The following is a 17,393-nucleotide window of genomic DNA, read 5'->3' on the forward strand; positions in this document are numbered from 1 at the left end:
CAGTCTGGGGGACGTGGGCTTGACCAGAGCCAGCAACCAAGGCGGCACACGGCAGAGGCACTGATCTGTCGGGGGGGCACAGAGCAGTGGGCCCTTTTGTCAGCAAGTTCAAGCTCACGCTGCTCGCCGCGCGGCAGGCCAGTGAACCAGAGACAAGGGGTTGAGAGCCAGATGACTGAGAAGGCGACAGACTAATGTCTCACAATAACTACCTTATTGGGGTCTGGATGCCAGCTTCTTTTACAGATCAGGGATGAGGGGAGGTGAGGCAACAAAGGAAAAAGTCCATGAACATGGCAAATACCTCCTAGAACAGCAAGCCTTAGGCAGGGTGGTGTGTTGATTTCTTCCTCCCCGCCATCTGGAGGAAGGTGGACAGGGTTCTGAACCAAGGCACCTTTTAACAGGGAGAGGGGCAGGATTCTCCAAGGCAGGCCATTCTGTATGATTATAATAAAAAGAAAAAAGGAATGGAAAAAAAGTCAAAGAAATAGTTCCAACACAGAGTTAGACTTGACTTTTCCCTGTGACGCTTCAGGGTCCCAAGGTCTAGCCCCAAAGGCTGGGGTGTCTCCAGGCTCACCTGGAACAGCAGGGTGGCTGGAGCAGCAGGTCAGAGACACTCTCCTCGACCAATTTGCTGATGAGCACACGGAGTCTGAGAAGCCAGAGGCGCTTGGCTGGGGGACCCAGAGCCAGGCCCAGGGGTCACCCTCTCCAGTCTGGCTCCTTCGGGTCCCTCCTGCCTTACTTGCCCCAGGCCCCCCTCCCCCCACTCCAGGCATCTCAGGCTTTGCCACCAGCCCCCCACCGCGGCCTTCCTCAGAGCCCCAGAGTCAGGGTCCTCCACCCAGGGCCATCCAGTCCCCTCTCTCCATTCTCATGCGCAGCAAGCACCCTGTCTCCAGACTTCTCCCTGGGGTGGAGTGTGCCTGGGTGAGCTTCTCTGCCAGGAACTCAGGCAGCTGAGCACTGCGCGAATGCAGCAGGCGCTTCATAAATGCAGCACCAGGCCCCCCAGCTCCCGGGAGTGCAGGCCCCTAGCATCCCAACCCCAGGCGGGCAGGCCTAACTGGCCTTGGTCCCGGGCTTTCTGGGCTGCTCAGGCCCGCCCCAGGACCTAGCCTGTGCGGTGAAGCCTCCCTGACAAGTCTCACCCGCAGAGACCACCCCTTCCTATGTCCCCTCCCCACCCAGCCTTCCCCAGCCCTGAGCCCCTGGTCAGCGGCCCGCTAGTCACCGGGACAGCGCGCTCGGCCTCTCTGTGCGCCCGCACGGCGCTGGGGGGCCCGATGGTGCGACTGGGGGCCTCGCGGAGGAGCCGGCTCCCACGCCCTCCGAGACCGCCGGGCGCCCCCGCCCCGCCCCGCCTTCTCTAATCCCCTCGGCGGGCAGGGGCTAGGCCGGCCGCGGCCCCGCCCCCGGACCGCCCCAGGGGAGGGGCGTGTCCCCGCGCCCCGCGAGCCGGGGCGGGCGTGGCCGGGGCGGGCCGGGGCGGGGCGGGGCGGGAGCGGGCCGGCCCCCACTGGCTGCCGCGCGCTTGGCCGCCCGGGCTCAGTGCGCGGTGGCGGCGGCGGCGGCGGCGCGGGCAGCTGACGCCGCGCGGTCCAGCTCGGCCGGGCGCACCGAGCTGAGCCCCGGCGGCCGGGCGGAGGGACGAGGCGCAGGCGCTGGGCCGGCGCGCGGCGGGCGCGATCGGGAGCCGCGCTCGGCGAGTCGAGCGCCCGGGGCCGCCAGGTCGGTGCGTGGGGACCGGGCGGGCGCGAGGGGTCCGGAGCGCGCGGCGGGCTCGGATCCCAAGCGGTGTCTGCGGCGGGGCCCGGCCGGGGCGCGGGCTTCCCGCTCTGGAAAGTTTGCCGCCGCCGCCGCCCTGGGAGGGCTCTGCAGCAGCCAGGGAGGGAAGGGGGAGGAGGGACCGCGGTGGGGAGGCGGCGGCCGGCGCCAGGCGGCCCGGGAGCCCTGGGCGGCGGCGGCGGCGGCGGCGGGCGGGCGGGCGGGCGGGGCGGCCGGGGATCGGAGGGGCCGGGGCGCAGGAGCCCGGCCACCGCCGCCTCCGCCCCTGAGCTCCCCGGCCCGCCCGCTTAACGAGTTGCCTGCTTCCTCCCGCAGATTCCACAGCGGCGCCCTCCTCCCGCCGGTGCTAGAGCCGGGCCATGGGGGGCAGCATGCTGGCGCGCGCCGCCTGAGGACGCCGCACCCCCCGCCCCCGCGATGGGCGCCCCGGCTCGCGTCCTCGCGTTTTGCGTGGCAGTGGCGGTCATGACCGGCGCCGTCCTCGGTTCCCCGGGCGTGGAGCCCCGCGTCGCGCGGAGAGCGACAGGTACGCGGGGACCCGGCGGGCGGCGGCGGCGGGGCCGGGGAACGGGCGCCGAGGTGGGTGTGGGGCGTTGGATGTTTGAGTGGGCCCCAGGTAGCGCTCTGCGCTGGCATCGCGGGGCCGGCGTCCGGGTTTCTGCCGCCCGCCCTCCCCGGGGATCGGGGCCAGAGCTGGCGCGGCAGTTTGTGGGGCGCCTGGAGCCGCAGGGCTGCCACCCAAGTACGAGGCTGTGGCGGCGAGCTGGGCACCGCGGTGGCATCCGCGCTCCCCGCCCCCCGCGGCTCCCCAGCCGGGCGTAGCCTGCCCCCCGGGCGCGGTTGGGAGGGCTTGGGGGCTGCGTTTCCACGATTCCCATTGTTCTGCGGGGTCCGAACTGACAGAAAGTTCCTGCTGTTGATGCCCCTGCCCCAGCCCCCTTCGGGCCCCAGTTCATGGCCCGCTGCAGCCAAAGCAGACTCTGGACTTTGAAGGGAGGGTATGAAAGTGCGTCAGCCCGCGGCTGGGCCCCAGCCCCTCGGTGGCCTGCACGACCAGGCGACACCTTCTAGTGCCTCCGTTCCCCTCCTCCCAGCTCTCACACTCCGGGAGTTAAGATAACTGTCTCCTTGGGGCGCGCGCCGAGCGCCAGGCCGGGCTGGGAAGTGGTTAGCGCGAATGCCCGAGCGGCGTGGGGCTGTGGTCCCCCTCTGGCGACCAGGGTGCGGCGAGACGTCGAGGGTCGGCGAGGAGGGCCCGTGGGGCGCGGGCAGCAGAGGGTATGGAGCGCGTCTCGCCGCCGGACCCCCGAGGTGCAAGCGCGCACCGCCCCCCGGCCGAGCGCTCCGTGTGCCCACGCCCAGCACGCGCTCTGTCAGGCTCCCGGTGGCTGCCGGGCAGAGAGGGGAGGCCCGGGGGGCGGCCGTAGGGAGCCCGCCCCTCTGGAGACCGACGACTTTGGGGCGCTGGAGAGGGTCGGCGCGTGCGAGGGGCTGCGCGCACCCCCGGCCCCTGCCGGGCGGCCGCGCGGAGGGAGGCCTTCGCCCGGTGAGCTCACGCCCCACCCGGGCGGGACCCGAACAGCCGCTCCTTTGTACCTCGGCGCGGCCACAGACGCGCATTGATGGCGGCCCGGCCTCGCGGGGAGGTGTGAGCCGGGCGGCTGCGGGCGCGCGGTGCCAGGGAGGCGGCGGCCGCGGGCTGGACGCAGGCAGATGGCGGCCCGCCCCTCCCCGCGCCCCCCGCGCCCCTTCCTGCGGCGGCGGCGGCGGCGGCCTCCCGGAACAATGTCATTTTTTATGAATGAAAGCGGGCCCTGCGCTTGAATGTGCGTGTCACTGAGCAGCGTGACAGAGGCCGTCGGGAGGTCAGCGCGCGCTTTCAGCGCCGGCTAGGGCGGCCCGCGCGTCCCGGGGCGCCGAATAGGCGGCCGCGGGGAGGGGGACCGAATTAGCATTCGCATTCGGATAGAGATATTACTCCCTACGGCTGGGGAACGTCAACTAGCCCCGGGGGAGGGGCGGGGGGCGGGGCCCAGGCCTCCTGGATCCCCTGCGGCGCAGGGTGGGGGGGGGTTGGGGGGGACGGGCAGCGGGTCCCCCAACCCCCGCCCCCCTTTAAGGGACTGCCGCGTCCCCACCAGATGCGGGCCTGGGGTAGGAAGACCGAGGACCGGGCCCGGCCTCCGCAGGAAAGTTGGCGAAACAGGTAGCCAGTTGAAAGATCAATAAACTTAATCCGGTTCCTGAAGGAGCTGCTGAGGCCTTGTGAAATTTACAAAGGTCCCAGCCTGGCTCTCTCCCAGGGAGCGTAAGTTATTGCGCTGGAGCTGGCAGAGGTCAAGGACAGTGGAGGAGGCGTCCACGGCAGGACCACCCGGCCACCCCGGGAGCTTCCTCTCCACGTGGAGCCACGTTCTCAGTGAGGGACTGGGCAGGGGCCCCTACCCGGCAGGGAGGTTGCAGGGGATCCACCCGACCAGGACGGGTCCCTGGGAGCGCAGGGCACGTCTCAGGAAGGCCCTGGTGGCAGCCTCCCCTGCCTGCTCCTCGGCAGAGCTGGACTTTGAGCCCCACGGGCCTCTGGGTGGTTCATTAACCTGGGCTGAGCCCGAGGCTGGACTTCTGGCCTCTGAGCACCTGCATCGAGCTGGGGAGCGTCCCCGCCCTCCCCCCCCAGGCCAAGTCCCACTTGGGGCCCTATCTGTGGCCCAGCACACCCCATTTTACAGTTGGGCCCAGAGAGGAGCCAGGGTCTCATTGAGGAGGTGGGGATGCAGTGCCGAGGCAGTGGTTTGGGGGAGGGGGTGGCCTGGCTGGCCTGAGTGATTTACAAGTGAACGCAGGCTTGTGGTGGTGAGCCTCTTTGGGGGGGCAGATCCTTAACCCAAGGCCCTGCCGGGCCCCGAGGGACTGGCTGCCTGCCCCAGGTCCGGGTGCTTGCCTGCAGCCTCAGTTTCCTTGCCCATCCAGGAGTCCTGGTGGCCAGTTGTAGGAGGATTAGGCTGGATAATCCTGTAAACCCTCATTAGCCTCCGAATTAGTCAGGCCTCCGAATCCCACCCCTTTCTTTTTCTAACTTTGTTACCAAACCTTTCAGATTCTTTCCGGGTGGGGTGAGGGGGAGACCCCGACTTCAGGGTCCCTGTGGGTCACCCTCCGGGATGTTTAAAGCATGTACCTGGAGGCGGAGAGCCTCATGTGTCCAAGGTCGGAGGGCTCTTCTCTTCCAGCGGCTCCAGGGGATTCCTTTGAGTCCGGTCTGAATTCGATCCTTGTTCTGCTGGTCTCCCCTGACCCGGGCACACCCCCATGCATTGAGGGGGCCTCAGCTGTAGTGAATGAGTGAACCGTAGCACGCGAGTTTGAGCAAACTCCAGGAGATGGTGAAGGACAGAGGAGCCTGACGTGCTGCAGTCCTTGGGGTCGCAAAGAGTCAGACTGGAGTGAGCAACTGAACCACGGTAGTGACTCCAAGCCTGCAGCGACCCCGAACCAGGAGCACGTCCCCCCGGCAGAGGTCGCCGCCTGCCCCACAGACAGGCTCCAGCTCTGGCCAGGTGGACAGCAGCCCTGGGGCAGAGCCCCAGGGCAGAATGGGTCTTGAGTCTCCTACTTGGGTGGTCTCCCTGTTCTGACAGTGGGGGATACTGAGTCACGGGTTGGGGATTCCGTCCTGGGAGACAGGGCCAGAGGAGGGCCTGGCGTGGCTCCTCCAGGGCACGGTACCCCTCACTGAGCTTAGTCTTTGGGGGTGCAGGCGGGAGCAGGTGCTGTGGACCCTCGGGGACAGATGCTGGCACGTGGCACTTGGGCACCCACCAGGCACAGAGGACATTTGTCGTATACCAGGTGTGGCCCCGGTGGCTCTGCGGATGTGGGAGGACCCCCTTGTGTGGCTCAAGGAAGGCTTTTCCCGAGGCCCCTGGGGACAGGAGGCTGAGCAGTCCACGGCATGTGGCCCCCCACCCCCGAGGTAGAGCGCCCACTGCGCCCTGTCCATCACTCTGTTCCCTGCCTGACCACCCTCTTGGCCCTTCCCGGTCTCCCCGGGGCCCCCCTGGTGCAGGGCAGGCCTGGTGGACTGGACCTGCAGGAAGGAGTGATGCCACTGGTGTCCCCGCCCGGGTCTGCGGCCATCTGGTGGGGCAGGGTGGTGGGCAGGTCAGAGGTCAGCCGTCGGCCGGGTCCAGGCCCCACCTCTCCCCACCCCCCCACCGGTGATGGCTGCAGGCGAGTCTGGCTTGGGGTCCGTTCTAAGTCCTCCCAGCCCCTGCTGGACCGGGTTGAAGCGGATACTTGTGCGGGTGGCTTGACCTGCCGTCGCCTCCCAGACCAAACCGGAACCAACTGCTGTTGCCCTTGGGCTGGGGCCTGAGGCCGAGGCGGCCACAGCTAGCCTGTTCTTGGCCTTCTGGGGGGCCTCAGCCGGCTCCCAGCCCTGGGTGGTCCCCACACGACGCCATGGCTGGGGCTGGGGGTTGCCGGTCAGGCCGGGAGCCCCTGACTGGGGGCCCAGGGGATGCAGACACCGTGGATGGTTGAGGGACCCCCCTGGTGGGCCCTGAGCCGGTGGGCCTCCCGAGGTGGGCAGGCTGAGCAGGGCCTGTCTGGGGAGCTGGCGTGGCCAGAGTGGGCAGCTGGGCCTCGAATCTAGGCCATGCATCAGCAGAATGACAAGTAAGGGTGCGGCGAACCCAGCCGGGTCTGCGCGGCGGGACCACCCAGCCCTGTCCTGGGCCCGAAGCCCAGGCTGCCAGGCATTGTCCGGCCCTGGCAGCTAGACCTGGATGGGCTGTCAGCCCCTGGGTCTCAGGCCTTGTGGGCCCCTTGGGATCTGGGCGGGCAATGGGCAGCGGGAGGGCCCAGGGGCCTAGCGGACATCTGCAAGGACCCTCCAGCCCAGCTTCTCGGCACCTGCGGGGGAGGTGGGCCGGGGCTGCCCACCTGGCCTGGGGGCCCTCCACCGGCCGAGCCCGGAGCCCTCCTCCTCCTCCCACCCGCGTCCCCGTCTGTAACGTGGGGTCCTCGGTCCCCTCACCCCACCGTTCAGACTCGGCACCACACGTGCGTGCATTTCTGACCCCTTTCCTGGTGCTCACTGCCAAGGCTAGTTTAGGTCTAAGACACTCCCTTCTGAGTCTGCGTGTAGGCTGTTGAGGCCCCCGAGGGCCTCCACTCCAGGCCGGCCTTTCCTGTCTCAGCCCCAGCCGTTCTGGGAAGTTTGGGGTGCTCCGTTGTATGCTGGGCAGTATCTGTTCTCAGGTCCCGGGGTGGGTGGCACCCCCTCCTGGGATGAGTGGCCTTGTCCCTTCTCCGTGTCCTCCCCCCCTGATGTCCCCACGAGGTTGGGCACGCGCGCTCCCACCTCCCACGGTGCTGCTCCCTGTGAGGTCAGCGTGGATCTCAAACATTTGCAAGGGTTGGAAAAAAAGCAGGAGAAATGCTTCACGACACTCCGGAGTGTCCCGTGTCCACGCGTTTGACTGGTGCGGCCCCCCCCCACCTGTCTCCTTGCGTCTCCAACATAGGAGAGTCGGCCCTGGCACCATTGACAGTCGCCCCTGCCCCGGCCCGCCCTACAGGACGGCTGGCAGGACCGCCTCCCCAGTCCCTGCCCCCAGGCCCCAGACGGCCCAGCACGTCCAGTGCTGCGTGGGACACCTGCCTCAACCCCCATCTTGCCCGCAGAGGTCCCGGGCCCCGAGACCAGCCCGCAGGAGCGGGCCTTTGGCAGTGGGGACACCGTGGAGCTGAGCTGCCGCTTGCCGGCGGGGGCGCCCACGGAGCCCACCGTCTGGGTGAAGGACGGCGTGGGCCTGGCGCCCTCGGACCGCGTCCTGGTGGGCCCACAGCGGCTGCAGGTGCTCAACGCCTCCCACGAGGACGCCGGGGCCTACAGCTGCCGCCAGCGCCTCTCCCAGCGGGTGCTGTGCCTCTTCAGCGTGCGCGTGGCAGGTAGTGGCCAGGGCGCGGTGCTCCCAGCGGGGGGGGGGGGGGGGGGGGGCACGGGGAAGCCCGGCCCAGTGAGGGCCCTGCCTGGCTGCAGGCCGCTTCCCGCATCGCCCTCTTGCCTGCCTTACAGACGCCCCATCCTCGGGGGACGACGAAGATGGGGACGACGAGGCCGAGGACACAGGTGAGACCAGGCTCCAGGCGTGTGGGGCTGCCCAGGTGGGGACCTGCCTTCCCACCGGGGCCCAGCCCCGCCCGCCCCAGGCACTGGGCCCCTGCTCGGCCGGCAGGCGTGAGACCAGGGCCGGGGGACCACCTCCGCAGGGTTCCGCCTGTGTGGGGCAGTGGGTGCCCACCCCTGGGCTCTGCGGCAGGTGAGGGGTGGGGTGCACACTGCTGCAGGGCCAGGGGCTGGGGCTCCAGGAGCACCTGGGGGGCTGGCATGGCCAGGGCTGGGGGAGCGAGGCTTGTGGTCATTCCCACGTGCGTGTGAACCGGGGCAGGGGCAGCAGTCAGGGGCTCAGGCAAACAGGAGGCACCTGGGATAGCCTAGGCAGGAGAAAGGGGGTGGCCGTGGGTGTTGGGGTATCTCTGGGTGTCAGGCTGTCTGGGTGCCAGCGTGGCCGTGGGTGTCAGACGCGTTTACTGGGAAGGGGCTGCCCGCGGTGGTTCCTGGTGACAGCCTGTGGGTGACAGTGCCCAGGTACCTGGGCCTGGAACAGCAAGTGGCCGGGGGCTTTGCCTGCTGTGGAGGGGCCGGTCTGGGGACGTGGGCTGTCTGCTTTTGGAGGAGCTGAGTTTGCAATGCCACGAGATGCAGGGCGGGGATGAGGGGACCCAGTGGGCGCCCTGTCCGTCTTCTCCCTCCACCCCTGTGGGTCCCGCCCACTCTGGGGGGGGTGGTCTTCCCCCCGAGGCCGCAGCACACCCAGCGGGCCGCTGGTGGGGCTGCCTGCCTCCTGGGGGATGCCTGCCCGGCCTCCCCAGCCCAGCCCCAAAGGAGAAAAACCAGCTGGGCCGTGAGGGTGGGGGTGGACAGTCCCGGAAAGCAGGGAGGGGAGCGGGACCTCCCGGACATCCTGTCACCCACGGGGCAGAGTGTGGCCTGGGGTCTCGCAGATGCCCACGGGCGCCCGGCCGATCACAGGGCTCCGGGTTCTCTGGGTGGCTGGGCATTGCTCATCCATCAAGCTGGGCTTCCTCACCTGCCATGCCCTGGTCCCTCTGCCAGTTGGTGAGCCCGCCCTGATGGGCCTGCCTGGGTGGGTGGAGATCCCCGAGACACCTCTGTGTCCTGGGTCACGGTGCGGCACCCTGGACCCCCCCGACTGGAGCTGGCGTTTGAGGGAGGTGAGGGGACCTGGCTTTGGGCGTGCCCAGAAATGGCATTCAGGCTACTGGAAGCTCCTCCAGCCCTGGGCAGGGGTCTTTAAAAGGCTGACATTCCCCTCCGCAAGTGGGAAACAGGCTGGAGGGGGACAGGCAAGCTTCTGCCCACCCCTAGCCCGGTTGCAGCCTTCCCTCCCTCCCCCGACAGCAGGGGCCCCTTACTGGACGCGGCCCGAGCGGATGGACAAGAAGCTGCTAGCGGTGCCGGCCGCCAACACTGTTCGTTTCCGCTGCCCGGCTGCCGGCAACCCCACGCCGTCCATCACCTGGCTGAAGAACGGCAAGGAGTTCCGGGGCGAGCACCGTATCGGGGGCATCAAGGTGGGCCCGCGGGGGGTGGGGGCGCGGGGGCCTTGGGGTGGGGGTGGGGGGCGGGCCATCCGCTCACCCAAGTCCACCTGCAGCTGCGGCACCAGCAGTGGAGCCTGGTCATGGAGAGCGTGGTGCCCTCGGACCGCGGCAACTACACGTGCGTCGTGGAGAACAAGTTCGGCAGAATCCAGCAGACCTACACCCTGGACGTGCTGGGTGAGGCCCCGGGCATGGGCGCGGGGGAGGGGGGGGGGAGGGGGTTGGGGTGGGGCAGGCCCAGGCGGCGCTCGCAGGCCGCCTCTGAAGCCCTCCCCACCCCACAGAGCGCTCTCCGCACCGGCCCATCCTGCAGGCGGGGCTGCCCGCCAACCAGACTGCCGTGCTGGGCAGCGACGTGGAGTTCCACTGCAAGGTCTACAGTGACGCCCAGCCCCACATCCAGTGGCTCAAGCACGTGGAGGTGAACGGCAGCAAGGTGGGGCCCGATGGCACGCCCTACGTCACCGTGCTCAAGGTGGGCACCACCGCCGGCTGGCCGGGTGGGGAGGGCGTCCCAGGCAGGAGGCCTGTCCGGCCCGGGGTGGGAACACAGGCGCTGAGCCTGGGCGAGACCCAGCAGGGTGGGCCCGGGGGGCGGTGTCTTTCCGAAGCAGCCTGCAGACCCAGAGCAGGGCTCTCCGCTGCCTGCAGGCGCCTCCCTGGGCCCTCAGGGCAGGGCTGTGTCCGCTCGGTTCCCACGGACCCGGGGTGGGGGCCACCCGAGTTGGGTGATTGCAACATCTGCCGCCCAAAGAGAAACATCTGTTAAAGACACACCATGGGGCTGAGAGACAGGACGGGAGTGCAGACTGGGGGCGGGGCGGTGCCCAGAGCTCTCAGGCCTGGCAGCGACACACCTGGGACCCCAGGGGCGGGCGGTCTGAGCGCCCCGCGGAGGGCCTCTCTGAGGGTCAGTGGGCAGCGGGGGTGCGTGACAGGCAGCTGTGTCCAGTGCAAGCACAGCGCCCGCTGTGAGGTGTCTCCACACCTCCTCCAGGCAGCCCTCCTGGCTGGCGCCGCCAGGTCTGCCCACCCGTTCCTCGGTCCGGGCGAGGGCCAGCTCCTCGGCAGTCATGCCCGCGTGTCCGGCGGGGCCCCCGCGCCTGAGCCGGGTCTCTTGTCCCCGCAGTCGTGGATCAGTGAGAGTGCGGAGGCCGACGCGCGCCTCCGCCTGGCCAATGTGTCCGAGCGTGACGGGGGCGAGTACCTCTGTCGAGCCTCCAATTTCATAGGCGTGGCTGAGAAGGCCTTTTGGCTGCGTGTTCACGGGCCCCCAGCAGGTAACAGCTCTGTCCCACGCCTGCCTGGCACGCCGAGCTCCAGCTCCGATGCCCTGGCCCTGTGCCCACCTGCACGCCCCACCACTCCTGCCCCCCAACCCCGGCTCACACTCTGCTCCCAGCGTGGCCGCCTCTGCACCTTGACCGCCCCCCCCCGCCTCTGTTGTGACCGCCTGCTCTGAACCCCCATAGCCTGTGCTGACCTGCCTGCACCCTGTGTGTGCCCCAGATGTCCAGGCCCGAGAGCCCACCTTCAGCTGCTCTAGCACGCGTGCCCTCTCTCTCTGTCTGTCCGTCTCTCTGTCCCCTCCTCTCTCTCTGGCCCTGGCTCCCACGGCTACTCACTTCTGCCCGGCCCTACCGGCTGCCTGGTCCCCGACCCCCGCCTGGCCCCCTCCCCCGGTGCACGCTCACCCCGCCTGCTGTGCTGATGGCCAACACGTCTGGCTCACTTGGGACAGAGGACTCGCCGGTGGAGGGACTGGCTTCGGGCTCGGTGTGGACGCGCGGGGCAGAGGCCGCTCGGCCGCGGGGGCCGCAGTTGCGATGGCGGTGGCGGCGTTTTCCTTGCAGCCTGGCCGGATCGGCGCCGAGTGGACTCTGGCTGCGGTGCCCGCGGGCGGCTCTTGGCGCTCTCCTATCGCGCTGTGTTCTCTCTTTGTAGACGGCGGGCGCTAACACCACCGACAAGGAGCTAGAGGTTCTATCCTTGCGCAATGTCACCTTTGAGGACGCGGGGGAGTACACGTGTCTGGCGGGCAATTCTATCGGGTTTTCCCATCACTCTGCGTGGCTGGTGGTGCTGCCAGGTACCAGCTTCTGCCACTCTCGCTCTGTCCTCTGGGGGCTCGGGACACACCAGTGCCGCCGGGGAGGCCAGGGGACCGCAGAGCCCTCCGGCCGGGTTCCACACCTGGCCTGCGGGCAGAGTCCACCGGGCCCTGTCTCGGCCCAGATGGGCCTTCCCCCTCCACAGCGCCCCAGCCCAGCGGGGTCCCTGGCAGCTCACGTGGTGGCGCTGGCGTCTCCCGGGTGGCGGGTGAGGGTGCTGCTGGCTCTGCTGGGCTCTTTTCTCTCCTGGGTCTGTCTGCTCCTCGTGGCCTGCGCACTTCTGGCTGCTGAAGACTCAACGAGGCCTGGCACTCCCCCTACCCCGCCAGGGGCAGGGCCTGTACCCTGTCCTGGGCCCCCCCCCCAACCATGCCCACAGCTCCGGCCCTGGGCAATGTGCAGGCTCCTGTGACGCTGGGCCAGGCCACCGACTCCTGTGTCTTTGCAGCCGAAGAGGAGCTGGTGGAGGCCGGTGAGGCTGGCGGCGTGTTTGCAGGCATCCTCAGCTACGGGCTGGGCTTCCTCCTCTTCATCCTGGCCGTGGCCGCCGTGACGCTCTACCGCCTGAGGAGCCCACCCAAGAAGGGCCTGGGCTCGCCCGCAGTGCACAAGGTCTCCCGCTTCCCGCTCAAGCGACAGGTAACAGAAAGTAGATACCAGGTTCCGAGCCCGCCCGTGCCCTTGCCTGGCCCGCTGCCCTGGTCCCCAGGTGCATCCCCTCTGTGGAGTCTGAGGACGTCGGGGTGTAGGCCGAGCCCTCCCCGTCTTCACAGTCACCCCGCAGAGCTGGGTTACTGTGGTGCAAAACGTGTTAAAAACCTCCGCTCGGCACCACGCAGAAGTCAGGCCCCACCCGGCACGCGGTCTTTGGGCACCGCACTCTGGGTCCTGGCTGCCCGGCCCTGCGGCACCAACCTGCCCCTGCCGACCCAGCAGGTGTCCTTGGAGTCCAGTTCGTCTATGAGCTCCAACACACCGCTGGTGCGCATTGCCCGGCTGTCCTCTGGCGAGGGCCCCACCCTGGCCAACGTCTCTGAGCTCGAGCTGCCCGCCGACCCCAAGTGGGAGCTGTCCCGGGCCCGGTCAGTGGTGTGCGCAGGCCTGGGACCCTGACCCGCTGGGGGGTGTGGGGGCACAGAGGGTGGGGGTCCCATGGCGGGGAGGGGTTCCCACTCGGGCCTGACTGAATTCAGATGGGAGTCAGGTAGGCCTATATGGGGCTGGATGCCCCCTCTTGAAACGGGTGAGGGGGGACCCACTATCGGAAAAGTGACCTCACGGTCCAGAGGTCACCGGGTAGTGTCCTTTATCAACATTAGCAGGGCTGCCGGGGCGGGTGTGGAGGGCTTCCTGGAGGCGGTGGCACTGACCTCAGGCTGCCTGGGATAGGACCTCAAGCAGGCCAGTGTGCTCATGGCCTCTCTGCTTCTGCTACCAGGCTGACCCTGGGCAAGCCTCTCGGGGAGGGCTGCTTTGGCCAGGTGGTCATGGCAGAGGCCATTGGCATCGACAAGGACCGAGCTGCCAAGCCTGTCACAGTGGCGGTGAAGATGCTGAAAGGTGATGGTTGGGTGGGGATGTGGCAAGGAGGCCCGTGCCAGGCTGGATGGCCTTGTCTGACCCTGCTGCCCATCCCCACACAGATGACGCCACGGATAAGGACTTATCGGACCTGGTGTCCGAGATGGAGATGATGAAGATGATCGGAAAACACAAGAACATTATCAACCTGCTGGGCGCCTGCACGCAGGGCGGTGAGAGCCCAGGCCTGCGGGCGGGGCAGGGGTCTGCAGGCGGGGCGATGGGCGGGGTCTGCACTCTGGGCGGGGTCTGCACTCCGGGCGGTGAGGGCCGTGGGCGGGGCCGCGCGGGGGTGGGGCGCTGGGAGGCCCAGGGCGCCCCTCTGAGCCGCCCGCACCCCCAGGGCCCCTGTACGTGCTGGTGGAGTACGCGGCCAAGGGCAACCTGCGGGAATACCTAAGGGCGCGGCGGCCCCCGGGCACCGACTACTCCTTCGACACCTGCCGGCTGCCCGAGGAGCAGCTCACCTTCAAAGACCTGGTGTCCTGCGCCTACCAGGTGGCGCGGGGCATGGAGTACCTGGCCTCGCAGAAGGTGAGCGGGACCGGGGGGTGGGGGGACAGGGAGCGGGGGTTAGAGAGGCCGTGGGACCGGCTCAAACCCGCGCCCTCCACCCCCAGTGCATCCATAGGGACCTGGCGGCCCGCAACGTGCTGGTGACCGAGGACAACGTGATGAAAATCGCCGACTTTGGCCTGGCCCGTGACGTGCACAACCTCGACTACTACAAGAAGACCACCAACGTGAGCTCAGCCCGGGGAGGTGGGGGCTCTTGAGCCAGGAGGGCGCCTGGCAGCCAACACGCCCCCTTCCTCCCCCCAGGGCCGCCTGCCGGTGAAGTGGATGGCACCCGAGGCCTTGTTTGACCGCGTCTACACCCACCAAAGTGACGTGTATGTGGCCCCAAACTTGGCAGGGGCGTGGGCGGGGAGCGGAGCACAGGCCGCTGGGGGCAGGCGCCCGGGAGGTCTTGGGGGCAGCCCCCTTGGCTGAGCCCTGCGCTCCGGTGGGGTCTGTTCCGGGGCTGACGCGGCCGCGCCCCGCACCACCCACAGCTGGTCCTTCGGGGTCCTGCTCTGGGAGATCTTCACGCTGGGGGGCTCGCCGTACCCCGGCATCCCCGTGGAGGAGCTCTTCAAGCTGCTGAAGGAAGGTCACCGCATGGACAAGCCGGCCAACTGCACGCACGATTTGTGAGTGCGCCCCCACCGCTGGGGACGGGGAGGGGGAGGCCAGCCCCGAGGGCGGGGCGCTGGCGAGCACAGGGCGGGGCCGACCTGAGTGTCCCCCAGGTACATGATCATGCGTGAGTGCTGGCACGCCGCGCCCTCGCAGAGGCCCACTTTCAAGCAGCTGGTGGAGGACCTGGACCGCGTGCTCACCGTGACGTCCACCGACGTGAGTGGCCCCATCCCGCCCCACCTCGCCCCGCGATGGCTCCCGTGCGGAGGGGCCGCGCTGACCGCAGCCCGCCTGCCGCCTGCAGGAGTACCTGGACCTATCGGTGCCCTTCGAGCAGTACTCGCCAGGCGGCCAGGACACCCCCAGCTCTGGCTCCTCGGGGGACGACTCCGTGTTCGCTCACGACCTGCTGCCCCCGGCCCCACCCGGCAGCGGGGGCTCGCGGACGTGAAGGGCTGCGGCCAGCCGGCCGAGCCCCCATCAATGTGAGAACAGACCCCAGCCCACCGTGCTGCCGCTGGCATGCCGTGATCACCGGGTCCCGCCGGCCCGGGCCCAAGACCTGGAACGGGTGGACGGATGGACAGACAACGTCATGTGTGTGTGTGTGCGCATGCGTGTGGGCGCACGTGCACACACGCATGTGCTCTGGGGTCCCTGGGGTGTTCGCCCTGGACGGGCAGCACCAGGGGACCAAACGTAGAATGTAAGGGGCTCCCCCACGGGGCCCCTCAGGACAGCGCTGGGCCCCTCCCCGAGCTCCCTGCCCCGCCCATAGTCCCCCACCGGGAGCACGGGGGGCTGGCCAGGCTCCGGGGTCCAGAGTGGGTCGAGGCCCCTCCAAGTGCCCAAGCTGAGCCTTCAGGGAAGCCCCCATGCGGCGCACCTCCCCGCCAAGCGGCACCTTCTGCCTGGGGTGTTAGCAGTCCCCCACCTCCAGGCCTCCCCACTCCCCACCCCGCCCCCCAGAGACTGAAATTACGGGTACCTGAAGGCAGGAGCCTTTTAACTTCTATCTGAAAGGTTTATTCCAGAAATGAGTGTACATTTATATAAATAGATGCTGTGTCTATGATATACACATACATATATATATAAATATCTATATGGGAAAAGGCAGGCCGGTACAACTGAGGCCCGGGACCCTGAGGGGTCAAGGGGCAGGGGGCGGGGGCCCCTTAGCCAGGGGAGGCCCCCCAGGACTCGCTGTTGAGACAAACGCAGAAACCACGGAGTAGGGAGGGGCTTTTCTGTCCTTGGACCTGTATATTTGTAAAGCTATTTATCGACACCCAGAGCCATGTCCCGTCGCTCCCCAGGGCCCTAGTGTTTAGCCAGCTGCATGGCAGAGGTTTAAGTTTTAACTTATTAACAGTGAAAAGGTTTATGCTTCATTTAGGGGATTGCTGAGGGTGCCTCCAAGCCCGCACCCCAAGGCTGGAGCCAACCCCCGGGCACCCTAAAGGGTCATTAATAGTTTGAGATGATTCCATGAGGATATTTTATTCCCTTTGGCCTTCTTTTGCAGGAGAAGTAGATTTCTATAGGATTTTTCTCTAGGAGATTTATTTTTTTAGACTTCAAAGCAAGCTGGTATTTTCATACAATTTCTTCTAATTGCCATGTGTTCCAGGCAGGGAGGCAATTTCAGGGGGGGCCACCCCTGCATGCAGGTTCAGATGTTATTAGATGTTACAAGTTTATATATATCTATATATATAATTTATTGAGTTTTTACAAGATGTATTTGCTGTAGATTTAACACTTCTTACGCAATGCTTCTAGACTTTTATAGCCCGGACTGCTACCTTTCAAAGCTTGGGAGAGAAAGCCACAGATTCAGTTTTGTTACTTTTTGTACTGTTAACGGCCCTGAGTTTGGGCGGCTGTTCTCTGCTTGTCAGCAGGCTCAGGGTGGTCTCTGTTCTCAGGGACCCCAGCCTTGTGGGGGCCAAACCGGCAGACGTGCTTTCCAAAAAATAAACAGACACCTGGTTCAGATCCGTGCTTTCTTGTCTCTCGTCCTGGGCTCCCAGGCAGCTCCCAGGTCCTCCCTGCAGGAGGGTGGAGTCCCTGGTTGCAGCAGGGGTGGGGGCCTCCAGACTGGACCAGCCACCTGGGTCTCGCTCTCCAGGGCTTTCCAGCCCAGATCTCTGGCACAGGGGCCTGCCACTGGCAGTGCAGAACCTCATCACCAGTGGTCTTCACTGCCTTGGTCTGGGGTCTCCAGGGGCAGGGGATGCAGATGATGTGTTTGTGTGAAGGGGCAGTGAGGAGAGGCTGGGCCTGGCCATCCTGTCTGTCCTGAGCTCATGGTTTTCAGGGACTCTGGGGGGTCACATCCAGGTACTTGTTGCTGGTTAAAAGGCCCCGTGCCTCCACCCTGTCCCCTGTGTCTGTTTACCCAGTCAGCTGGGGAGAGGGAGGCTTCTAGGTGGGTGCCCTACCCCACCATGGGACCCCATGTAAACAAGGTCCCGGGCTTCGACAGTCTACAGTCCTGGCCACGCTCCTGCTCCTGACTGGCTGCCCTCCCCATCCCAGGCCTGGCACCCCCCGGGCCACACCATCGCCCCCTGCACAACTCCGGCAGGCACTGTATGCCAATACTCTGGCTGGTCAGCCAGGGAGCTGAGGCCCAGTAACGGGATCTGGGCCCGCCTACCGCAGAGTTCCGAGCCTGAGGGAGGCAAGACAGCAGAACACCCATGCAGCAGTGGTGGGGATGAGCCTGGGAAAGCTTCCTGGAGGAGGCAACGGTGGTGCCCAGCGGGGAGGCTAGGGTGGCTTCAGGGACAGGTGGCTGTGTGGAGTCCCATCCTGCCTGGGACTGAGCTCTGGCCAGGGCCGGCTGGCGCTCCCCCACGCGCCCCTGCTTTGCGACCTGGTGCCCCTCTGTCCCTCATGTCCCACCATCTTGAGGGACAAACCAGCCCCTGGGCACTGTGAACTTTTACTCTGGCTTCAAAGAAACTTGCTCCCCTTACCGCTGTGTTCAGCTCACCTCTCAAGAGAGGGGTTTTTGGACCCTCT

The 17,393-nt window shown here is 67.3% G+C and overlaps 1 protein-coding gene and 1 long non-coding RNA gene across 5 annotated transcripts; one reads left to right on the top strand and one right to left on the bottom strand.

Annotated features, from left to right (window-relative positions):
* Positions 1 to 192: 192 nt before the first annotated feature.
* Positions 193 to 1,381, bottom strand: LOC110151553 (uncharacterized). Its single transcript, XR_002318109.2, has 3 exons — positions 1,241 to 1,381; positions 584 to 680; positions 193 to 440 (listed from the first exon to the last, which is right to left on the bottom strand). It is a non-coding gene; the product is annotated as an uncharacterized lncRNA (long non-coding RNA).
* A 174-nt stretch (positions 1,382 to 1,555) lies between these two features.
* FGFR3 (fibroblast growth factor receptor 3) lies at positions 1,556 to 16,359 on the top strand. 4 transcript variants are annotated; one of them, XM_070462541.1, is made up of 18 exons: positions 1,556 to 1,737; positions 2,110 to 2,320; positions 7,483 to 7,749; positions 7,877 to 7,930; positions 9,284 to 9,456; positions 9,540 to 9,663; positions 9,771 to 9,961; positions 10,616 to 10,766; positions 12,046 to 12,236; positions 12,531 to 12,679; positions 13,036 to 13,157; positions 13,241 to 13,351; positions 13,522 to 13,712; positions 13,799 to 13,921; positions 14,001 to 14,071; positions 14,234 to 14,371; positions 14,471 to 14,576; positions 14,665 to 16,359. In XM_070462541.1, the coding sequence occupies exons 2-18, from the start codon at positions 2,212 to 2,214 to the stop codon at positions 14,809 to 14,811; spliced, it is 2,418 nt and encodes an 805-aa protein (XP_070318642.1). In that variant the 5' UTR covers positions 1,556 to 1,737; positions 2,110 to 2,211; the 3' UTR covers positions 14,812 to 16,359. The 4 variants fall into 4 exon arrangements, with proteins under 4 accessions (XP_070318642.1, XP_070318643.1, XP_070318644.1 ...); XM_070462542.1 differs by having other exon boundaries at positions 12,534 to 12,679; XM_070462543.1 differs by lacking the exon at positions 10,616 to 10,766 and adding an exon at positions 11,431 to 11,575.
* The last annotated feature ends 1,034 nt before the right edge of the window (positions 16,360 to 17,393 follow it).

This window comes from Odocoileus virginianus, unplaced genomic scaffold, assembly GCF_023699985.2.
Source record: "Odocoileus virginianus isolate 20LAN1187 ecotype Illinois unplaced genomic scaffold, Ovbor_1.2 Unplaced_Scaffold_5, whole genome shotgun sequence".
NCBI classification, from domain to species: Eukaryota; Metazoa; Chordata; class Mammalia; order Artiodactyla; family Cervidae; genus Odocoileus; species Odocoileus virginianus.